The 23,908-nt window shown below is 32.8% G+C and overlaps 1 protein-coding gene across 1 annotated transcript; it reads left to right on the top strand.

Annotated features, from left to right (window-relative positions):
* Positions 1-582: 582 nt before the first annotated feature.
* On the top strand, positions 583-16,145 carry LOC133199504 (pyrethroid hydrolase Ces2e-like). Its single transcript, XM_061335313.1, has 11 exons — positions 583-921; positions 2,340-2,498; positions 6,780-6,924; positions 7,091-7,276; positions 9,916-10,127; positions 11,906-12,047; positions 12,512-12,625; positions 13,447-13,529; positions 13,741-13,873; positions 14,026-14,161; positions 15,332-16,145. Exons 1-11 carry the CDS (start codon positions 715-717, stop codon positions 15,588-15,590), a joined length of 1,776 nt encoding a protein of 591 aa, XP_061191297.1. The 5' UTR covers positions 583-714; the 3' UTR covers positions 15,591-16,145.
* The last annotated feature ends 7,763 nt before the right edge of the window (positions 16,146-23,908 follow it).

The raw sequence follows: 23,908 nt of genomic DNA, 5'->3' as shown, positions 1-23,908 counted from the left end.
TCTTACAGAGATGCATCAATTTCATAAATTCTCTTTAATTAGAATATCATAGAGATGTCAGAAATATAGTGAAAAGTTTGGTCATTTCATTTCTGATATTGAATATGTTGAGATACAAATATCACTTATTCATGTGTTCGAGGGACTGACCAGTATATCAAATAGGATACACATAGGTATGTCGTTCATTTCCCACTTTTAAACATATGATATGTCGTCTGTTTGCTTTGACATCGGATATGGCGGGAAAAGTACAGAATGAGATGCTAGTTTCATTCACTTTATTCCACAGATATTATTTGCATTGATTTTTCAAATTAAATAAAATTCTGGAAAAAGATAATGTTTTTTCATAGTCAGCACCCATATACGAAGAGGCATTCGGTCCTAACAAGTGATATACATCTTCCTTCAGTAACCAAGACATTACCAGATTATTTCAAAACAAATAGCCCTTTACTGCTTGTTGGCTTTCGTCATAATGACCTTTTTATTGTACTATAAGCGAGTAGATCTAGAAGCAGCGTCAGCATCGGTGCCTTCTGTCGGGGTAAATAGAGGCAATGCGCATACCACTTAACAATATACGCCACCGGTGTGCACTCTGCTACTATTAGCGACAGTGATTCGACATCTGGTGCTTCCTTGAAGTCATTCTGTTGCAATTGGATTACTAGCCATCTATCCGACGAACTACAATCTGGATAGTTGGTAATGGCGGGTATCATCCAAGACTGTTTGTACTGGGTGCTTTTTGTAGGGGTCGTGTGTCCCTTGAAGGTGCCCGAGAAATCCCCAATCAGGCAGACAGAATATGGACAGGTTCAGGGGATAATGACAGAACCTTTACCAAAGAGGAAAGTCGCCAATTATCTGGGAATTCCCTATGCAAAACCTCCAATTAAACGTCTCAGATTTGAGGTAAGACAATTTCTTTAACTGTCGGTCGATTGAGAGAGAGAGAGAGGGGGGGGGGGGAGATCTTTTACATCATAAGAATATCAAAAAGATGATTCCTTCAATTTGTTTTAATAAGCCATTGAAGGATCATGGTATATATTTTAGACGGCTGGCTTATTGTATAAGACATATGCTACTATATACACAACTATGTTAATTACAATTTTAAACTTCAGTTATAAGATTATATTCTTTCATGTCTTATAGCCTTTATTTCACGAATTATTAGTAGTTAATTATTTATAAAATGTTATATATGAATGAGACCTTTGTTTTGTCAATATTTTACCCACTTGAAACAATCGTCTAACATGCATCAATCAGCAAGCTCCAAGGATATTTCGACAGAGGTATAACAACATGCTAGTTCGTGTCAATGAAATACTGTTTTTCTCAGCATTTTTTGTGTTGTTTGATAGCTTATCGCTAGATGCCCTCATTAATCTATACTGTATAACTTCATCATGTTCACAACTTATCGTCCTTAAGATAAAGTTATTGCTTTGAAAAGTAGCCGAAGAATGAAAAAAGAGCTTAAGATGAATGAATTGGATTTTTCGACTAGTCGTAGAGATATAAAATGATAAAACCAAACAAAAAAATCTCAAGTTCTGCGACCCAGATTTTGGATGCGGGGGAAATCTTTCTGTGTCATGATAAGAGTGAAATCTTTTTGTACCATGATAAGATAATATTGCAAAACATTTTTTTCAAGAATCGCGTGTTTTGGTTAAAACTGGGGGTGGGTTTATCAAAGCCTGATTCTGTTTGACTTTAAACATGTATCGCCTTTACATGACATCGTCTGCCTCATCAGTCATCTTCATATCGCGATAACCAGCCACGATCCTTTCATTAAGCCAAATATACCTTCTGAATTACGGAGCTACAACTCTTTTATACAAACGTCGATTGAATGAACACGTGTTTTATGTAAACAATACCCAACTAGTACTGTTTATACAATTAGCATTCTGGCATCTTGGTGGTACATATCTTCCAGTCACTTATTGGTTGTGTGTATTACAACAAAGCTAATACTGTCTTGTAATTAGTACATAATGTAATAACACCTTTTCACCTAATTAATTATTAAGGTACAAGCGCAAATCTTAACATTCTGCAACTATACATTATAAAATTTTGATCATATGTTATGTAATAAGGGGCCATAAGGGGCCAGAATGCTAAATCTTTGACACTTTCTATCTCGAAGAGGAGAAATATTTTGATAAGCAATATTGAACAAAAGATGTTCAGAATAATGTTCTAAACAATATAATAACCACATAATCATTCGATATATAGCGGCCTCGAAACGTAAACATTCTGGAGATGTAACGTACAAAACACCCATGAATTCTTTCGCTTATTTTCAGAGGACGCAGCGGCCTGACCCCTGGGGTGAAGTGAAGTTTGCTGGTGAGCTTCCTCCGGCATGTCCCCAGACACCAGACATGTCGTATGTGAATCTGCACAGCCCGGGGTTTAACAGGGAGGATGAAGACTGTCTTTACATCAACGTTTACGTCCCTGAGGTAATAATGGTGTAATATGCCATTCCATGCATTTCTGTCCAGTCTGGTTCTTTTTAGGTGTGTAACGTTGTAATATAATATAGCTCCTAGAATATTTTGCCATATAAAATCCTGGAAATCATTTTCAAGATTATATAAATATATGATCAACATTGGTTTTGGATTGGATGTGATTTTTTATTCAACGGAAATACAATAACAATCATATTCAATGACAAACTATGGGAGATTCTTTTTATTATATTTATACCTTTTGTTTTGGGATTTCTTTTTTTCTTTTGCTTTCCTGTCGGCTGTCTCACGCTGCAGCACAACCTCTAAAGTAGTGCATATTGCATTTTTTTAAAGTGCTTTTTAAAAGAAAGTTTTGTAGTTTCAAAATTTTATAAATTACACTATCGTGAATAATTGTTCACAATTATGTTCACACATTTGTTAGTATTATATCACAAGGTGCTGCAGTGCAATATCAAATGACCAATATCCACTTGATGATGGGGTAAACATGAGATGAATTTATATTATTAGGATTTAAAGTCGTGCAAATACATTATTTCGAAAGCGTCAAACATTAGTCTTACAAATATTGTTTTCTTCATATACTCAATAATATGTTGGTTCTGATAGTTCAGAATTTAAATCCTTGTACTTAATGGAAAAATGGAAAATTATGTCATTTAAAATGCAGTACAATGACATCGACAACTGGATTACTTTTAGGATCAGAACAAAGCGTTAGCATTGGAAGAGTATTCTTTTTAAAATAAATAGAAGATATTCAATGTTTTGTAGTTGGATAAATTGGCAGTTTTAGTCTCTATCAAGATGGTTAAGTTAGTATCTCTATCTTATGACAGGCCAGAAATTATTTTTTACTTACTTTAATATCCTTTCACACTGTGAGAGAATATTACTTTGGTACCCTTTCATACTGTGAGAGAATATCACTTTTATTCAATAAATAAATCACAGTATTTCACTGTTGAAAATGTAATAAATTTGAATATAGATAGAATCTGAAGTATTAGGCAACACTAAAGAGTGGTCATTTATCGTCTCGGAAGAGTGATCATTTGAGGGTTTTCATAATTCATATTCATTTAATTATATCTGCATTTTCTAAAGAAAGTTCGGATGTATTTTATCCCGATCTATTCGTACGTCCATCAATCACACTACATGTGTCTTCCTACTTTAAATTTTAAGCAGTAGCCAATTCATCTTATAAATTATAATTAGTGATACTAGTATCCTGTAAAGGTGCTAAAAGGTTTTGAAGTTCGGGGAATTAATTGCGGGTCGAAAAATTTTTATACAAAAAACCTGGTACCCAGTACCCCTAATACATTTTACACAGTAACCAATTCTTGGAGAAGTTGATGGTATCCTGTAGATGTGCATTAGGTTTTGGAATTTTGATTTTCATTAAATGGAGGCCAAATTAAGGCCAGAGAGTAAGGGTTTTCAACAACAGAACTCCTTTTCCATTTTATGCAGTAGCAAAATATTATTTTGGAATATGATAAATAATGTAATGTGCAAAAAGGTTTTTGAATTTTAATTATACTCGCACTTGGGGCCAGTTCGGGGCCGGAAACTTAAAATGCCCTTTATTAAACATTTAAACCTTCTCTCTAAAAATCATTTTTAAGCAAGATTTATGCTTCATAAAATTATTTAATTTTAGACTGGTAATAAGTTTAATATATAAAATATCAACAAAAGAGGTCCATGACCCACATTCCAGTGGAGTATTACATGTATGTGCTCAAATTGATACAGGTATATTTACTTTGCATTATAGAATAATAAAGAAATAAATAACGATAACAAACAGTGATCAATTTCATAAATCCCGTAAACAATACAAACCGTAATCATGGCAAAAAACACTGATCTCTGGAAACATCAGAGGTGGGATCAAGTGTTTAGACGTAAGCACACATGCCGTGAGCCCTTTGTATTCATCGTGTAAACGGAGTAATCTGTTATCAAATTAGCATTAACATAATGGCCTAACAGTTGGTATGAAACTCGTCAGTCAATTAAAATTCGACTAAACGGTAAGTTGTATTTCAAAGAAGGTTATTATAACGACCACACAATTCCCGAAATGCTGATTTTTAACTAGTGTGTAGAAAGCACTGTAACATCAACATATTCGTTTTAGCCTGCCTTGGTTTGAAAATTGATATTACTCAGAACATGTTCTTGCTTACGGAATCAGCTGGGAGAAGTGAACACCACACGCAAGTGATATGGAATATTTGTACATAAATAGGAGAAGTGACGATCGAAAAGCTGCAGTCATCCCATTTGTCATACTGTTTAATTTAGTTGGCCATTACGTCCATAGTCAGAAAAAAAATTCGAACAAAAACATATGTGGTAGACTCTGTGGTATCGTGGTATCTTTTATTTCGAGTTCACTGGAATAAATCGGGTCGACTAATGAAAATTACTATTGATAATTGGCGAAACGTCGTCGAAATATCTAAATCTTGAATGGAAGGCCACGTCAAGAGTTTCTTCTCATGTAGCAGTTTTTTAAAATAAATTTATACGGTAAAGTGACCAAAACCAACCAAACCCCCAAAATCACAAAGCCCCTCAAAACTTGGTAAGGAAATACTGAGTAAGTAAGAAAGTGGATTGTCTATGAGAGGAGACACCCTCCCTCCGCATTTAGCACGTAATTTTTTTTTGGGGGGGGGGTTATCTTATCTATTTATTTTTTAATTTAAAAAACTCTGAGATGGATTCTTTTCTTTTTAAGTAAATATGTACCCCCCCCCCTTAAAAAATCCCCCGATCTCTTGCTTCATAAAAATATAAAACAGGTTTGATAAAAAAGGAGCATAATTAATAGAAATTGATTTAACGACAGGTTTTTCCACAGATACATAGATATTGTCAATATGTTTAATATAATAATAACTTCAGATTACCTGTGTGTATATTCAATAATTTTTTTAGATGACTAAATACAAGGTATGAAAATTTCCGGGTTCCTGATGCACTTGTCTATATGATGGCCTTTAATCTAACACGAGGTTGGGTACGAAGTGAGAGTGAGTACATTTAGAGACAAAAGCTTACGTGCAGATGTTACTGTCTGTCTTATGACGTCATCTCGTGTTTGTTATTATCATGCTGGTACAATGCATGATATACCAACGTATGTGTTAATAAGAATTTTCATTAGAAACTTCTTTTTACACACATATTTTTAATTTAATTCAAAGTTCAACTCTTTTCTATGAAGTTTCCGATGCTAATGAAAGGAATACATGTGTGCACTAAAATCATGTTCTTGAATTGTCCTTGCAATAACTATTCTAAAGGCTACAGGTTATGAAAGTGTCTATCATGGATGTGGAGGCCGTTACGATGTTTGATTCAGGAGAAAGGGTAAAACAAATATATAATGTATTTTCAGATATCACTTAGGTGTATTACACAATCCTGTTGATCCTTGCATGGAGTTACATTCAGTGTTGAAAGACTACTATATATCGTATTCATGCATAAATAATAAATCAAGGAAAAAAAGCAAAGCACAGAAGTTAAATATATTTTTCCTATGTACATGATATGCACTTTATTTGATAAAAAATTACTTTATATTGTATAAAATGGGTTGCCTACGTTACAATAACTTGCGTCAAAAACGTATCGATCCGCCTGACGTTACATTTAACTTTTGTGCAAATTGAAGAAATTTTTTAAGGACAATCATCTTTTTTTTCTTACGCGAAAGGAATGAAAATTAAATTATAAGGAATGAATTTAATAGCTACCCAATTTATACGGTATAAACTGGGTTGGAACAGTTTACGCTTTTTTTATAAACCGCTTCGGGGTTTATAAAGCGTAAACTGCCCCAACCCAGTTTATACCGTATAAAATGGGTAGCTATTAAATTCATTCCTTAAATAAGGAGAAATTGAAACAATGGTTTAGTATAAAAATAACTATAGCTAAATATGACATAATCTTCATTTATACAAGAGTCAAATAAATGAAATCTTCATTTGCAAAATGGAAGTATACAACATGGAGTTCTCAATCTATCAGTCCATCTAAAACTCAACATTGTGAATTGGTAAATTCTGAATTTTATTCATAGTATCAATTAAATTTTCTTTGATAAGGAAGGTTGATTAGAACTCTGATGAATTTCTAGACGGAATTTGATCCAGTCTCTACTCTTGACGACGTAGCTCTTATAACAGATCGAATGTCGTTACGATTTAATTTCAACCTACACTTTATTTACAGCGAGTCTCTCAGAACATCCCCGTATTTCTCTATGTGCACGGCGGTTCTAACAGAGTAGGAATGGGGGCAATGCTACGAGGAGATATCCTGGCGGCGTTTGGAGACATCATCGTTGTCAATTTTAATTACCGTCTTGGTTCTCTAGGTAGTTACCCTCAATTTCCTAATGCAAGATAACTTTGTGAAGGTCAATTTTGGTGTCTTTTATCCTGTTGATTCTTAAAATAATGTAAGATTATGTAATGTCGATGTATATCGTTCATTGCTCTCATCTCACCTGCTATCTGATAACATGCAATTTAATATTTTAGGGTTTTATGCAGCTAGGAAAGAGGGCTTAACGGGAAATTACGGATTCTTTGATCAGGTAATGGCGCTGCACTGGGTGAAAGACAATATAGCTAAATTTGGTGGAGACCCGGAAATGGTCACCATTGCTGGACACAGCGCAGGCGCGGCTGATGTAGGATTTCATGTGATCTCCCCTTTGAGCAAAGGTAATGTTTTATGAGAACCATGCGAGAGGTAATTTATGAGTGAATTCCAAACAATGATCAAACACATATTTATCAACCTAAACTAAAAATACGGCAATAAATTTCTATCTAAATACCTGTCAAATATCTCATTGATATCTCGATTCACAAAAAAGTTGTGCCCAGAAATGATGCTAAAAATGTTAGGAGTGCAACACCTTATTTTGAAAATTCAATATGTTTTGAAGATCTGTGAAATAAATAAAAATGGTTTATGTAGGAAATAAAGACTTCCTTGATAATATTCAAAGTATTGAGTTTTAAATGTTGACTGTAGCAACTTTTGTATGACCAAGTTTTGGCCATGAAAGATGTTAAAAAAAATGTTATACCATGTCAGGAGTGCAAGAGAAAAAAATGTAGTGTTGCCAAAAAACATCAATTTTAAAAATGTGAAAGTCAGTTAAGTCAAAAAAATTGTCAAAGTGTAAAACAATACCTGATATACAATTTAAAACTTTAGAATGTTAAATAAAACACAAGCAGCATTAATGAAAGTCAAGTATCTGTCATACCCAATAATGTCAGGAGTGCAACATTTGGTGTTTTGCTCCCCAGCATAAAAAACCTTTTATCAGTGTATGGTTTTCTGATTTTTGTTTTGGAAAATAAAGACACAAAGATCATATTTACCAAATAGATTTATCAATTACAGGGTCTGTCTGTGTTTCAGATCTATATTTGTATGGTCAGGAGTGCAACACATTTTTTTTAAAGATTCAAGCTATATGACGAAAAGACTTCTATTCATGCTAAGAAATATTCTTTAATTAATAATGATCTATTTGAATAATTTAGTACTAAATTACTGACAGTTGTAATATTAAAATCAATCTTTTTTCAATTTTATCAATTCAGATGTGTTTTTATATTTTGTTTGATTTTTTTATGAATGTAAAAAATAAACACACTAAAACATTGTCATAAAATTCAAGTAATTCCACTTCAACTTCACTGAAACAACAGAACAAGTTCTAATGTAATTTTCGCTTCACAATTCTACTTGAAAGACTCCCGTGCTCTTGGTCAGGAGTGCAACAAATGTGTAAGAATTATTGCTGATCAAAAAAAGGAATAAATATAAAGAAAAAAATTGATGAGTAGAATGTTTCTGGTTGATCTCAGTTGCTTACAGTGTTTGTCCTGTGAAGGAAAACATACTATAAAATATATCTTATCTTCTAATTTATATCTAAGCTAGTTTTTTGACATAAATAGGGAATAATTCAAGATATAAACACAAGTTTAAATACTTTCATGTGTTTTAATTATTAAGTATTGGACTATAAATATTGCACAATTTTCTTCCCACTTGATATTGCCAACACTTTATGAATTTTTGTGTTCAATGGTTTTAATTTTTAATTTTACTGCAGTCAGGAGTGCTACAAAACTGTTTAATAATTATGAATGATCTTCATCTAGCTTTACTAAAAAATAAATTTTAAAAAATGTTTGGTTCTATCTGATGTTCAAAACATTATATCTATCAACTATTTACAGACATTTTACAGTCAATTCAGAGAATAGTTTTCATCACTTTGCACATAATTTTACATACAATGTACACATATTACACATTGCAAATAATCATGTTTTGAAGTCTTGAAAATATGAAGAACTTACTGTAAATGATAAAAAATATCAAAACGATGAACTGATTTACAAACTAAGAATGAGTTATTGTGTGTTATAATTTTTAAAACAACGTTAAATAAAATACATTTTAGATGTCAGGAGTGCAACACAATAATGTAAAATAGGGGCACTTCAAAATCTAGTATTTTTGTAAGAAAACTTGTTTATCAAAATTCTTTTTGGCTTAGATTTGAAGAATTGACTTAAATGGACAAAAAAGTGATTTTGGGGAGAATTTTATTGTTTCATGTTTCTATCATATTGAAACTTTTCAAACCAGAATTGAAAAAATAATGTAAAATAACAATCAAAAAGCCAATTTTTCTCTACATATACAAGAGAAGAAACTCAATCAAGGTTTAGATCTAATCATTTATATCCATGATACCATTTTGAAGCATAAAAAACTATAATTTCTTTTGATTATGTATTTTAGAAAATCTTTTAGGACGTAGTGATATTTTCTTTTTTCAAATAAAGATTTACAAATAAAAATTCTGAAACATTTTTATCCAATTGTCTATTATATTGCAACTTCAGGAATTTTAACTAGAATGCATGTTTGATGATATACGTAAGTGAAAAATATGTTATGGTTAGTTGATTTTTTTTTCCCAAAAAAATTCAATTTGGTGGTCATTATTTTTAATTCACCCTTATGCGCCTTCAAATATTTTATGTGAATTTATACTCCAAAACAGCATTCTACTTTCTGCATTATTTATTTTCAAATGCAATACCAAATTCACAGGGTTAGAATATTTTGTGATTCTTTTATAGGTTTCTCTTTATTTATCCATCTTAGTCTAGATCCGTAAGCCAGATTAACAGAAAATGTACTATCTTCTTTATTAATCAGTATTCATCTTTTTTTATAACTGATGGTAGATTAAAGAATGATATGTTTTTATGATAATGTCAATTAATGCCTCAGTTTGGACCCTTTGTTCTGTTATTCATAGGTTTATTCCGTCGCGCCATGATTATGAGCGGTTCCCCGATTGCCTTTTGGGGATTGGCGGCACCCCACTGGAAGCCGGGATACAACATAGCTGAGTACTGCAACAGAGATCTCTGTCCCAGAAACCGAGACCCTAAAGAATTTCGGGAATATCTAATGCAACTGTCATGGCAAAAGTTCACCAACCACAATACCTCGCCCATACCCACAGACGTGAGCCATGTTATATCCATACACACAAACTCAAAACTACTCCAATATCAACACATGATGAAGTTACATCCATACACATATACAAGCTCAAAACAACTGTCATACCATTGGACATCATTTATATTTCTACCTACACACATACCAAAACCATATCTACCTACAAACATACCGAAAACATATATACGTATGAACATCTTCCATCCATGCATAGAAATACAATACCCCTCCCATACTTTAGTACGTCAATTAATTACTTCATTACAGATCGGAGATTTTCCAATCTTGTGATTGGTCATCTACAAATTACAAATCATTCTGATTCTACTCTGGGGTTGATATTAAAAGGAACCAGAATTCCTCATTGACAACATCTATGAAGTCTTTGATGTAGTCTTTGGAGTCTTCTAACAACAATCTGTGGAATTTCGATAGTACTAATAGTGCTCCATTATTAGCCAACCTTGTTTTTATATATTCCTATGAAGCATAATTTATTCAAAAACTTCTACTTGAGAAGAAGAAATCACTTGCTGTGGCCTTCACTTCGAAATTCCTGGTCCTTCGGATGAGACGTTAAAAATCAAGGCCCCGTGTCAAGGCAAGCGATGGCACGATAAAGTTACTTCACTTCTTTATGGCCTTGAGTGCCGAGTAAAGGTCTAAATTTGAAGCCCTTCACCGGCATACGGTGACGTCTCTTTATGAGTGAATAATTCTCGAACGGAACGTAAAACAACATGAGCATCACTGAAGAGACATACTTTGTCGAAATGTGTATCTGGTGCATCAAAATTGGTACCGTATATGAGTTACATACAATCAGTCAATCAATTCGAAATTCAAATATATCGACGACGTTTAATCAATAAACAATAGTTACTTCCATTCATATGTGAACTCAAGTGAATTCCCAGTGAATTCGAAATAAAAGATACAAAACCATCTGCCACATTTGTTTCATATTTGGATGTTTTACTAAGTATAGACGATAAGGGCCAACTAACAACTAAATTGTATAACAAACGAGATGACTTCAGCTTCTTGAGGCAGTAATATTCCACTCTTACTCGTATACGATGTTTATATCTCCCAACTTATTCGATACTTAAGAGCATGCTCGGAGTACGATTTATTTTTTAAACCGAGGCGTGCTACTGACAGATAAGTTGAAGTTGCAGGAGTTTCAACAACCTCGTTTAACGTCAGCATTTCGTTAATTCTCTGTCGTTATAATGACACTGTAAACAAATATTATCATTGAGTCGTGTTTTGACTGACGTGTTTCATACATTTGTAAGGCCTTTGTTTTACTCCATTTGACTACGGATTATTTCGTCTATCTAATCAATATATAGGGCTCACGGCACGCGTGACCGGTCGACAGGTTCCCTCCTAAAGACCTTATCCCACCACTGGAATTTCCAGGTGTCCGTGTTTTATGCCCTGTTCACAGATGAATATTGTTTGTAGGTTTTTTGAGAGCAATCACTGTTCGTTAACTTCAATATTTTATCATAAACGCAATATCTACGATGTGTGTAAATTTATGTGCGAAATTATACAGAAAAGAAACGCATACTTTTAAAACCTTTATATTTACATCATTTATTTTTTTAAAAAATCGGGGAAAAAAAACGTTTATCTGAATTGAGAAATTCATGTTGACCGAGACCAAGTAGTCCTGATCGTGGGTGGGATTAGTTGATAATATGTTGAGAAACTCAAGCTTCCTTTTAGTAAAAATATCAATTATTTAATGCTTCTTTTTTATCGTTAAGTATCAACAGGTTTTGACGTTTCCGGTGTCCATTGTTGATGGAGAATTTATCACAGAACGACCGGAAACGGCCATACAAGCTAAAAAGATGAACTGTGAATCATTTGTCTTCTCCATTACACGGGATGAAGGATCTGTAGATGGTAAAATATTCTTTGTCACGATCTCAATGTTTTCACCCATATCCGTTATTCCCTTGTTCTTTTCTTCCGTAAAACAACACATACTTTTGGCTATGCCTGCAGATATTTTACCGAATTTTGGTTTATGATTGTCATATATACAGTAACAGATCAATTCATAACTAGTTTATATCAGAATTGATCCTCAAATTTGTGAGCACATCTTTCCACAAAGCTTGCAAATGTTGGCTAAATTTGCCCACAGTTGTCTGACTTCATTCTTCTGATCGGATAATTTGGAATTTTATGTAGAATTCTAGTCATAATCAAGCTGGGGATACTCTTCATACCAACTTTTGGTTATAATGTGTCAACTCAAAACTTAGAAAACGTGCAAGACTGCAGGGTTTTTTATATGGTTTAATTTTTAAAAACTACCACATATTACCAGTAATGAAAAAAAAAATATTTCAATGCTATTTCAGTCAGGTATGTACACGATAATATGAAGAGTAAAACAGGCAAATTTGACCAGGAAACATTTCGCCAGGTTCTGGATTGGTACAAACCTATCTACCCCAAAGTCTCTAATCTCGACGGTAAGTATAATCTATCCAAATGACATCAAGAAAAAAAAATAGATCACTCTACTGGGTGATATAGGCCTATGTCTTAACTTCTCCAAACTCAGAGATACGTGTAGGTGGAAACGTATAAACCCCTCTTCAGTAAATGTGGCTATACATAATCTGTGTGGAATATTCAAATCTGTAAACATCTACTCAGTTTCACTTAAGGTAGTAGAAAATAGGAATTTTCTTTACCTTTACGGTTATCAAAGGTTTTGAATATATCTCGAAAACATGTACCATGAAATGGTAACAAATAAATTATAATGCTTTATAAAGGCCAAAGTCTGAAAACTATAACTCTCCCTAATATCTAAGTAATATATTTGTTACAGAGAAACTGTTTGATTAACACAAATAATAGATCCATTTAATTTATTTATGAAATGAATTCCCTTTTGTCTTATATAATGAAAATGTATAAAACCCTACGACAAACAGTAAGCGTGTTAAAATTTTAATCCTTTGTACATTGAATATAGGAATCACTTTGTCTATTTGTGTGTACAAATTCGATTAGACGACAACTTGAGTACACAATTTTTGAACAAATCATTTTTAAAGCAGATTTTGCTTAAAAGTCCGTGTATTAAACCCTTACTAAAGCCATTTCCAAGTAAGATCAATATCACTGAAAGGAAAAATCTGTTTTACAAGATCTTAAGGTTAGTAGATGGTAATGAAAGTATTAACTTACGAATTTGTAATCTGACGCTCATCTAAAGTTAATTTTGGAATATTTGGGAAATGGAAAAGACCTTGGGAAATAGTGTAAATATCTTTCCTTTTAGATCTTATTATGCATGAATATGGTGGTTGGGAGAATTTTACAAATCGCAACGAGGAGGTCAACATTCTACAACGATACACACAGGTGAATATAATATGCTGTTGTAAAGGTATGCTAAATAGCAAAATACATGATAATTTATCGAGATTCACTTTGAAGTATATATAAATATAAAATTGTAAAGTTATGCTAAATAGCAAAAATGTGTAATAATTAACCGAGATTCACAATTCAGTATTGCTAAATATATGATTGAACAGAATCACTTCATATATATATATTTCTATTTTGTAAGATGGAAAGTGACATTGTATTTGTGGCTCCAATGGTCAAGTTAGCTGACCTGCTGACATCAGCGGGGGTCAATGACATCACATTTTTCAGTTTTGACTATAGGTCAGCAAAAAACAAATTAAGCGACTGGGAAGGTATAATTATTCTTTTTATTTTCATGTAAATCGTACAGAGATTTTTATGTTCGTCATAATAAACACGATAACTATAAAGAATGTACATAACCATCTGTTATGTGAAAATACATAAAATGTTTTCTTGACATAAACAATACAGTTTTCTATAGGAATCCCACATGGTGCTGATCTGTTTTATGTTTTTGGTTTACCTCATGTTGGACACCCCGAGTTTACTTTCGACGATAGAGATAAGGAAGCTAGTACTATGACAATGATAATGTGGACGAACTATGTTAAAACTGGGTACGTGCGTTCTTTTTTGTATGGACACTGTATTTGGAGTTTATCAGTCCAAAGTTTTCCATTTTAACTGTTTGAATATATGTTTTATTTAAAAGTTACAACTGGTTAATTCAGTATCACATATTTAACTTGAGAAAAAATAGGTTTACATACCTGGTATTTTTTTTAAATCTGAGTATAAATCTAAATATTTAAATCATGTTAATGCAAAGTATTCATTGACAGATTCTTTGACATGTTTTACATATTCAACGACTTGTTGTGTTTTCTGTCCCCGGACCTTTGCGAGACACGCAACGAGTTAGATAAAAATCATATCCAACCAGAAGCCATGGAAGATTCTTTTTATTACGTTTTACACATACCTATCAAATATTTTACATTGTTTTTATCAATGGATTCACCTTATTTGACTTCCTCACTTTACGCAAAAATCATTGTGACATCACTAATGTGAGATATGAAACAATATCATATGACCGATATCAGCTATATAAAGGAGTAAACATGTGATAAAAGGTGTTCTAGTTCGTGAAACTTGCTGCGTTTTGTGTCACATGAATCATGTTTTATAGTTACATTCTATTCATACAAATAATTATTTCTGTAAACGTTAGTCTCTTCATACACATGCATTGTCTTGGTCCTCTCTCTCTCTCTTTCTCTCTAAACACACATACACACCCACCCTCACTCACACACACATTTATAGTAAAAAAAATTTACACTTTATCTCAGTATCCAGCAGTATTATTGTAATGATTTCATAATAGTGACACAAGCTGTTAATAATCAATTGTATGTAATCGAAGCAAGCGTGCAATATTTATTTTAGATTGAAAAAAAAGCATAAATCCTTCAGGCGAACCGCGTCCGTCATCATTGTTAACAAGCTTAACTTGCAGCATATAAGAACTAAAAATGGAAAGTGTCAGTCCTGAAAGTTTGATTAAAAAAGACAATTAAATGCCATTAATCTCGTCTGCAAGCAAAACCTAAATCAATTTGGATGAAGATATCATCAAAATGTATTTTCCAAATGAAAAAAAAGTACATTAACCTCAATCTTCGTCGTCGATAAATATTCAATAAATTCTAAATTACGTAAAACGATAATAAAACTATATAATAGACTATTATTCATTTTCTGTTCATTTCAATTGTTTTCAGGGTATTTTTTGTTGGTTCCAAACCCTTCCAAAAGTACTCACCATCGAGATCTTACAACAGACTTCATTTGAGTAATGACTCACTGGTCATCAGTGCTGAGGACACTTATAAACCCCGGAGGATGGAATTCTGGAACTCCTTACTGCCATCATTAGGTACATCAGCCCGGAGTTCTTCAAGTGGACAACATCCTGCAGTAATTCTAGTGCTCACCAGTATATCGTATTTTATATTCCATACATGGAGTGTATGTTTATGATATTTAGACTAATTATTCAAAAACGAGAGTATAGATAAGGGCGCGTACTTAGAAAATAAATGACTGAAGAATCTGCCTCATATTGTGATATTATAGAGAATGAGAGAGAGAGAGAGAGAGAAAGAGAGATTAAATATGTCATCTGTTCAGAATCCAATCTACTGTATTTTCTCAGAAAATTTGGTCTTATTTGATTTAATTCTGTTTTTAATCCACTAGCAAAGAAATATGTATTCTTTATTAAAATAAATCTTGGAAGTGCAATTTTTGAGGTAAAATACATTATACAATCTCCTGAGGTGTGTTCACCTTGCGCGATTAATTGTTCATTAGTTTTACTCCTTTTAGTTCTACTTTTATTATCCTGTAAAGAGTGAAGACAGGGCTACGATGACTTCAGAATGAAATATAAGTGTTATTTTTTCCTCTGTTACTAGCATATACATAAAGATTAAAAGTGCGAATGATTGTTTTTTATTTGTATATATGTGTGTTTTTGTTGTGTTTCCTAAGTAACTGTTAGCAGACTTTACATTGTACAGTTCAGTCATTATGTGATTGCATATATATATATATATATATATATATATATATATATATATATATATATATATATATATATATAATTAAAATTTCTATCAGCACTATCCAAGTTCCTGTCTCCCACGGTCCATCATGTGATCAACACGTGATTAAACGTCATTGTAAATATGTATACCAGAAACATATCGTACTCTGATAATAAATTATATATTTATACTTTTTGTCTTATAAATGTTTTTTTTTTATACAGGTAAGCAGAAACAGGTTACGAAGAACTACTGTCCTTTATAAGCAATCGGGGGAATCTTCGATATTTTCCCCAGGAAAAATAAGATGTACCCCTTCAATGTCTAGTATTTGGACGGAAACTCTGACTTGAGAAGAGTATTTTGAGATTCTGCTAAGATTCTCTAGCAACTAAAAAATATCACTACGCAGGGGTTTATAATTTGTGACTTTTTTATATCCTGGAACAGTTGCTTGGGATGTGTAACAAAATGCCAACATTCTTGTTAATATTGTAAATATTCCTCTATAATACACTCACGGACGGAGTATATGCAATTTGGTTCCCGTAAAATTCACGCTTATTTATGATAAAATAGATTAAGATTTTCAACATACGTTATTGTTTTGGCAGACTTTTCTCCCTACATGAACCATATTTTCTATTTACCTACTGTGCTATCGTCGAATATTATGAAACTCGAGCAGAAATCCCAAAGGAAAGAATAGTGATAGGAGTACATAACGAAGGCATTTGATAAAACGGATATTTTACAACCTACAGGGCATCTGAAAAACAATCAGAAAGTCGAAGAGAAGCAATGTAAAATTTGTTTATAGACGAACCCGGTCATAACATTCATAAAGATTTACTTACAAAGTTAAGCTGCACTGCGGTGTCTCAAGATAATTTTATCATTTGCATTACGCCGTTGCCTAGTCGGAATTCTGTTTTTTGATCTTACTGGAAATTTTCTCATGCAATTTATACTATTAAAGATAAAACTCTAAATTTTCTCGGGCGACATTCTATGAAAATTTCAATGGGGGAATCTTTAATCCCGTGTTTTTTTTTAAAGAGATTATTTAACAGAATTCTTAATATCAAAAATATTGTATACTAAATGAAAATGATCAAAACCTCGATTAAAATTTCATCTCTAGAATGAAACTGACACGCAGAGTAAAACATAATGTAAGATACTATGGCGGGCCAATCCTTTTGACACATTTCTTTTATGTTGCTTAAATCAGATCAAAACATCCATAGTGTTGAACATTCATCTTTTTTGTTTTTACATAAATCAGTATCCTGGAACAGAGTTCCAAATACAGAAGTAATATAAAAGTTAATTTAAATTTTTGATTGTGTATATGTTATATTCATTGTAATATAATAAATTAAATATGTAAATTTATTACGTTTTCAACAGTGAATACTGTAATTTATTTATTGAATAAAAGTGATATTTTGTCACAGTGTGAAAGATTATCAAAGTGAATTTGTCACATTGTGAAAGAATATCAGAAGTGAGGCAAAACTGGATTTTCTTACCTTCAAATGAGTGTTGTAAAAATACAATGTACTCCCTGACCTGTTATACATGTATGATAAAGAAGGAAAGGACAATCCTGACAGAGACTAAAACTACCAAAGTTTCTCCAGATCTGATGTTGGAAACCATATTAAAAGACTTAGTGTTTTCAATCTTACAATCGCTAAGCTATGACGTCTCAAACGCTATAGTTACTATGACGACACAACCTATGACTCTGTATTACGAAATGACAGTGGCAATGTGAAAATCAAAGAAAATATGATAAAAAAAATTCAATATTTTGTAGCTGAAACTTGAATTTATTTCACTTGTGAGACAAGACTTTTTTTTTATATTTTCATTCGTGCTTTGCACTCTTGAAACACACACACAAAAATCCTGCCACACTCGTGAAATACATTCCATATTACAAAACATTAAATATCGTCTAATGCATTTAATTTTTGATAAATATGTGAGTTGCATGATTCAAAAAAAAAAAAACTCTCCAAGCAGGTCTAATATCACCGCCTTTCTGTAAATAATGCATTCGTAACTTTAAAGTTCACTTTAATTAAAATTTGAACACAGTGCATAGACTTTTCGTTTTAAGGAACAATGCGATGCAATGAAAAATGATCAATCTCATAAATCCAGTAAACAATCGTGTACAGGGCAAAAACGGATCCCTCGAGACAACAGAGGTGGGATCAGGTGCCTGGGAGGAGTGAGCAGCCCATGTCGACCGAGCAAACTCGCCTTGATCTCTCTGTATTGATCAAGTGAAGAGAGGAATTCATAGTAAGACTGGGATAAAAACAATGCCCAATATTTGGTAGGAAACGCGTCTGTCAAAATCCGATCCAAAAATAAACTGTACTCGCAAACAAGATCAGTATAACGATCATAGAATTAGCAAAATATTGACTTTGAAAAGATCTGTAACATCAACTTATTTGTCAGTGAAGAAAAAAGAGAAATGAAGAACAGTGATCGATCTTAAAAAACCCCCAGCAAATACAAATTTGTGAACAGGGCATAAAACACGGATCCCCGACAATTCAGTAAGAAAACAAATTGGTATGAAATATGTCAGTCAAATACGACCAATGATAGGTTGTATATATAATTACATATGTTAACAAGGTCATTATAACGACTATATAATTTACGAAATGCCGACTTTAAACGAGGTTGGGGAAATACCTGTAACATCCACTCATTTGTCAGTAGTCTGTTTCGGTTTAAAAAATTGATCGTGCTCCAAGCTTGCTCTTGAGTACCGAATAAGTTGGGAGACATAAGCACCATATGCAGGTGATAGCGGAGTATTTCTATATAAATAAAGAACGTTGACGATGGAAAAGCTGAAGTCATCTCGATTGTTATACAGTTTAGTTGTTAGTTGGCCCTTATCGTCTTTAGTCAGTAAAACATCCAAATATAAAACAGATGCGGCAGACAGATGTGGTGTCTTTTATTTCAAGTTCACTTAGATCATGAATATCAAGTCGACACATAAATAAAAATAACTAGTGTTAATTGATAAAGCGTCGTTGATAAATTGAAATGTCGACGTGAAGGTCTCCTCTCATGAATACATTCTGCCTTATAAAAATATAAAACAAGTATTCCATAAAGAATAACTAATGCGCTAAACTTATATAGAAAAGTACCAAAGAAATGCTTTAATATTTTCATGAAGATAAGATGTGTAAAATGCCATTTTAGAAATTCTTATCAACATATTATCTATGCTTTTATTGAATATACATTTATTTATAATATCCAAATCTGGATAGGAAAATAATTTAGGACCCCCCCCCCCAAAAAAAAAATTGAAAAAAGAATATAGATTATGAACCTCAGACAACTTTATCCGAGAAATTAATCAAGTATACATTCTAAACTGGAATGCGTAAAATGCATCAAACAAATTAGTGTCCTTTCATATAGTCACGTGTATTTTTATACATAAAATGTTCCTCTAACACCTTAAAAGATTAAAACAAATGAGGGTGCTGTTTGTTCACACAATTTTCTGAAATCGTAGAATTTTGTGTGTTTGTTTGTATGTTGTTTAACGTCCCTCTCGAGAATTTTTCACTCATATGGAGACGCCACCACTTGCCGGTGGAGACCTGCAAATTTTGTCTAATACTCGGCACTTACGGCCATTGAGCAGTGAGGGATCTTTTTCGTGCCAGCACCTACTGCGACACGGGACCTCGGTTTATACGGTCTCATCCGAAGGACCGGTCTCCACGTCCCACAGTGGGATTCGAACCCGCGATGTAAGGATCAACTCCTTACTCCGTGACTGTAGACCAGACGCTCTAACGGGCGACCAAATCGTAGAAAAACTGAAGGACATATTGATGCCCTATGTTAGGTATTCATTACCTACCGTTGTAGAGTATGATTTCCCCCATAGCCAGCTTTCTCCCCGGAATGTAGAGTAGATTTCTCCCTCTTTCTTTCTCAGAGTAGGATTTCCCCTCTTTTATCAATGCTTGAAAAAGACGTTAATGGTAATCTAACAACCAAGCTTTATGATAAACGTGATGACTTTAACTTTTCAATCGTCAGCTTCCCTTACTTATGCAGCAATATACCTTCATCACCTGCTTACGGGGTATATATCTCTCAGTTGATTCGATACGCAAGAGCATGCTCTACGTATGTACAATTTCTAAAACGAGGTAAATTATTGACAAATAAGTTGATGAAACAAGAATATCAGCTGTCGCGTTTAAAGTCATCATTTCGTAAGTTCTTTGGTCGATACAATGACCTTGTCAGCAAATACAATTTATCATTGAGTCAAATGCTGACTGACGTTTTTCATACTAATTGTTAGGCCATTATTTACACACTAAATTGTCGACGGATTTTTCCGTTATTTCCCGATCATGACAAGGAGCACACGGCGGGTGTGACCGGTCGGCAGGGGATGCTCACTCCTCCATGGCACCTGATCCCACCTCTGATGTTTGGAGGTCCGTGTTTGCTCTGCTCCTATTTTGTTTTGTATAATGGACTTTTGAGCTTGAATACTGTTCGTTATCTCCATATATTTCATTAAATCAGATCGACAATATTTTGACTAGAGGTTTATATGAAAGTCAGTTAATTATTTAATGGAAATATGAGTTTTCGACTCAAGAATTGTCGAATTTAGTATGAAATCTTAAAATATGTAGCTCAAATCATCGAGTCTCAACCAAAAATTTTAACTCATAGGAAACTGTTTAATTTGTCGCTCAAAAAATCGTAACACTCGATGTCTCAACACCCTCTCTCGGCTTATGCCTACCTGTTCGTTCTCAAATTTAAAAAATATCAGGCCACATTTAGTGATTTGATAATTTGTTTGCCTCTAAAGGCCTCGTATTTCATCTATGGATCGATCCTTTTTACAAAGAGTACGTGAGAAAATTCTAAAATTCATGTTATTGATAGGTTCCACATGCCATTTTTGAGTATCTGAATGAAGTCGTTCTTCAAAAGGAAAAAAATACACCATAACCAAAAAACAAAAACAATACATGGAACACTGCTTTTGCATGCCGAAGCATATGTCCCCTCGACGCCAGTGGTGTAATATTGTGTTTGAAAGCAGAGAGCAATTCTCTTAAAGTTTTTGAATTTTTTTTTAGAAATAAATGACCCATTAAAGTTCCATGGCAACGGCTGCTATTTTGGATATTTAAACACCAGGTAGAATCTTGGAGAGACTCTTAAACATCAATATTATGTACATGTAGTTTGAAATACAATTGGAGAGAAAAATACATTTAAAATAAAATTCCTTTTTGTTTCCATGGATACAGTTAAAAGTTTATCAAACCGATTACATTGTACCAATATTTCTTTTTCAGAAACCAGTTTGACCAAATGAAAAGAATAAGATTTTAATGCTGAGAGTGAATTTGTTTGACGTTTACTGATAAAAATGAGATTCAAAAATCTTCAATTTTCATACTTCGTATGCTTCAATGGAACTGAACGCCATTTTGAAGGGACACTTGTAACAATATGTTGCCTCCAGCCCCCCCCCCCCTTCCTCATTCAATAAGTACAGCCAAAATATTTTATTGGGGAAATTTTGCTCTGGGGGAAATTACACTCTATAACTATTACACAGAGCTGGACTTCCTCCCAGAAAATTGAATCTGATGTGGGATTTCTAGTCATTTTTCCGTGGGGGATATCTTTCTCTAGAGCCTATTTTCCGTGGGAAATCCTACTCTAGAGTCAGTTTTCCGGGGGGGGGGATGTTAGAGGGGAAAGCTTACTCTACAAGACTTGTTACCGATAAGATACTTAAACTGACTAAAGCATAATGAAATTTAAATTACAAGAATACATGTTCATTTGAAGTTGATAAAGAAGTGGTTCACAGATTATCCCGTACTTTCATTGGAGTCTTTTTATTTTAAGAAATATACAGAGGTAACGACTTTAAAATGTTTAACAAGGCTTGACATTCACACGATGATTAATTTCATTACCTTTTGAACAGTAAAAAATAAAAGCAGAATGCAATATAATTGAAACTTAATACAATATTAAGAAAAATCCCCCCTTCTAGATTTGACCTCAAAACTTTTATATCTACATGTAGTTCTTGAGTTCTTAATATAAACATTTTTTAAACTGGAATTTTATCGTATTTAAATTAAATTAAATTCCAATGTAGAGTTACATCTTTTTAAAAAGATATATTTCTTGGGAGAACAGAGATTTTCACTTAGCTAGATAAATCGTATTACTGAAATGACATACACTCAATTGCTTGTTATCTTCGGCTTGTGGCGTTTAAACATCCAGAATTTCAGAAATTTGATAAAAATTGATGATTTCGTCATACGATCTACTTAATAACGTACACATGAGTAGATTTTGATGACCTTGGTTGATCCTATCGTTAACATATAGTAAGCAGACAGACAGGGTGGCTTCTAGGAGGGAAATGTATAGATTAGGCATGCATCTACTAGTATACCACATTATCATATCAAATTTTACTTTAATAGTTATTTATTCGATAATTTCCCCACTATTTTTTCTTGTTAAAATGATGAACTTAAGTTTATTTTGTAGAGTAAGTATCAAATATTGATGTTTTTAATTGGAATTTACCTAAAATGTTCATTGTAAGACCACTGCAGTATCCAATTTTTTCCCTAATTTTGCAAAAATATATCGACATAAGGAATACCTATATACATTACAGAAATCTGAAACAAAAAAACATTGAGATAAAAAAAAATGTGTATTGGCATTATGTTTTCAAGAAGTATAGAAATATTTCATCAAAATGCATGGTTATTAAAGTGGTATTATTTGTCATATTGCGATTTTCGAGATCGTTCACTGTTCGTTATCTTCGTGTTTTTCATTCGAAAGACTTTCTGACCTAACTTGCTCAATGAACACTTAACTCCGTGTGGCATGGCACCTGTTGAATATCTTACAGTTCTATTCATTAACGTTTATTTCTGTAAACAATTTTCATAGTTTCATTTTATTTTGATCATATACACACGGAGTGGAAAAATAACTTGCGTTCAGTTTAAATTATCAAGGTACACAGGTTTTTTTTTTTTTTTTTTTTTTTACATTAATCATACCCGTATTTCTCTCCTACTCAGAAGTTTTGTTAAAGAAGTATTTGCGTTACTATAATTCATACATGAAATTTATAATTAAATAATACATTTATGTATTTAAAATGAATACATTAGTAGATTTGTATTTTTCATGGTATAGTTGCAGTAATCGCAGCATACTTCCTCGTGTCATTGTGTTACTCTCTAAAAAAAATCTTAACTTTTTTTAAAGTTCTTTATAAAAAAGATAAAATATAGCTGTATACCCCACTTCCGATTGTGGATAGAATTAATATAGATTTAATCAATGTCTTACAAATACAGTTCGCTCGATTGAAATATGGATAACGTAACATGCATCAACCTTTAACTCTTTTTATCTTTAAGTAATCTTCTTTGACAATTAGTGCGACAACATTCAAATGTTTCATAATGCTACGATTTGTCACCCTGCTGGTTTTAAATGCAAAATTTAAATAACAGACTGAATATAACATTAATATAATGAATTCATGTGGTAGTACATTTGTCCTCTAATGTTGTTTTTGGGACATTAGATGATAATGCTTCCTTAACAGGGAAACTAAGTATTTTACGAAAGGGATCGATAGTTAAA

The sequence above is a fragment of the Saccostrea echinata genome, unplaced genomic scaffold (genome assembly GCF_033153115.1).
Source record: "Saccostrea echinata isolate AGI-Se365-2 ecotype Australia unplaced genomic scaffold, CSIRO_AGI_Sech_v1 ptg000034l, whole genome shotgun sequence".
In the NCBI taxonomy this organism is placed as follows: domain Eukaryota; kingdom Metazoa; phylum Mollusca; class Bivalvia; order Ostreida; family Ostreidae; genus Saccostrea; species Saccostrea echinata.
The sequence above is the reverse complement of the archived record's forward strand: the minus strand, read 5'-3'. Positions and strand labels throughout refer to the sequence as shown.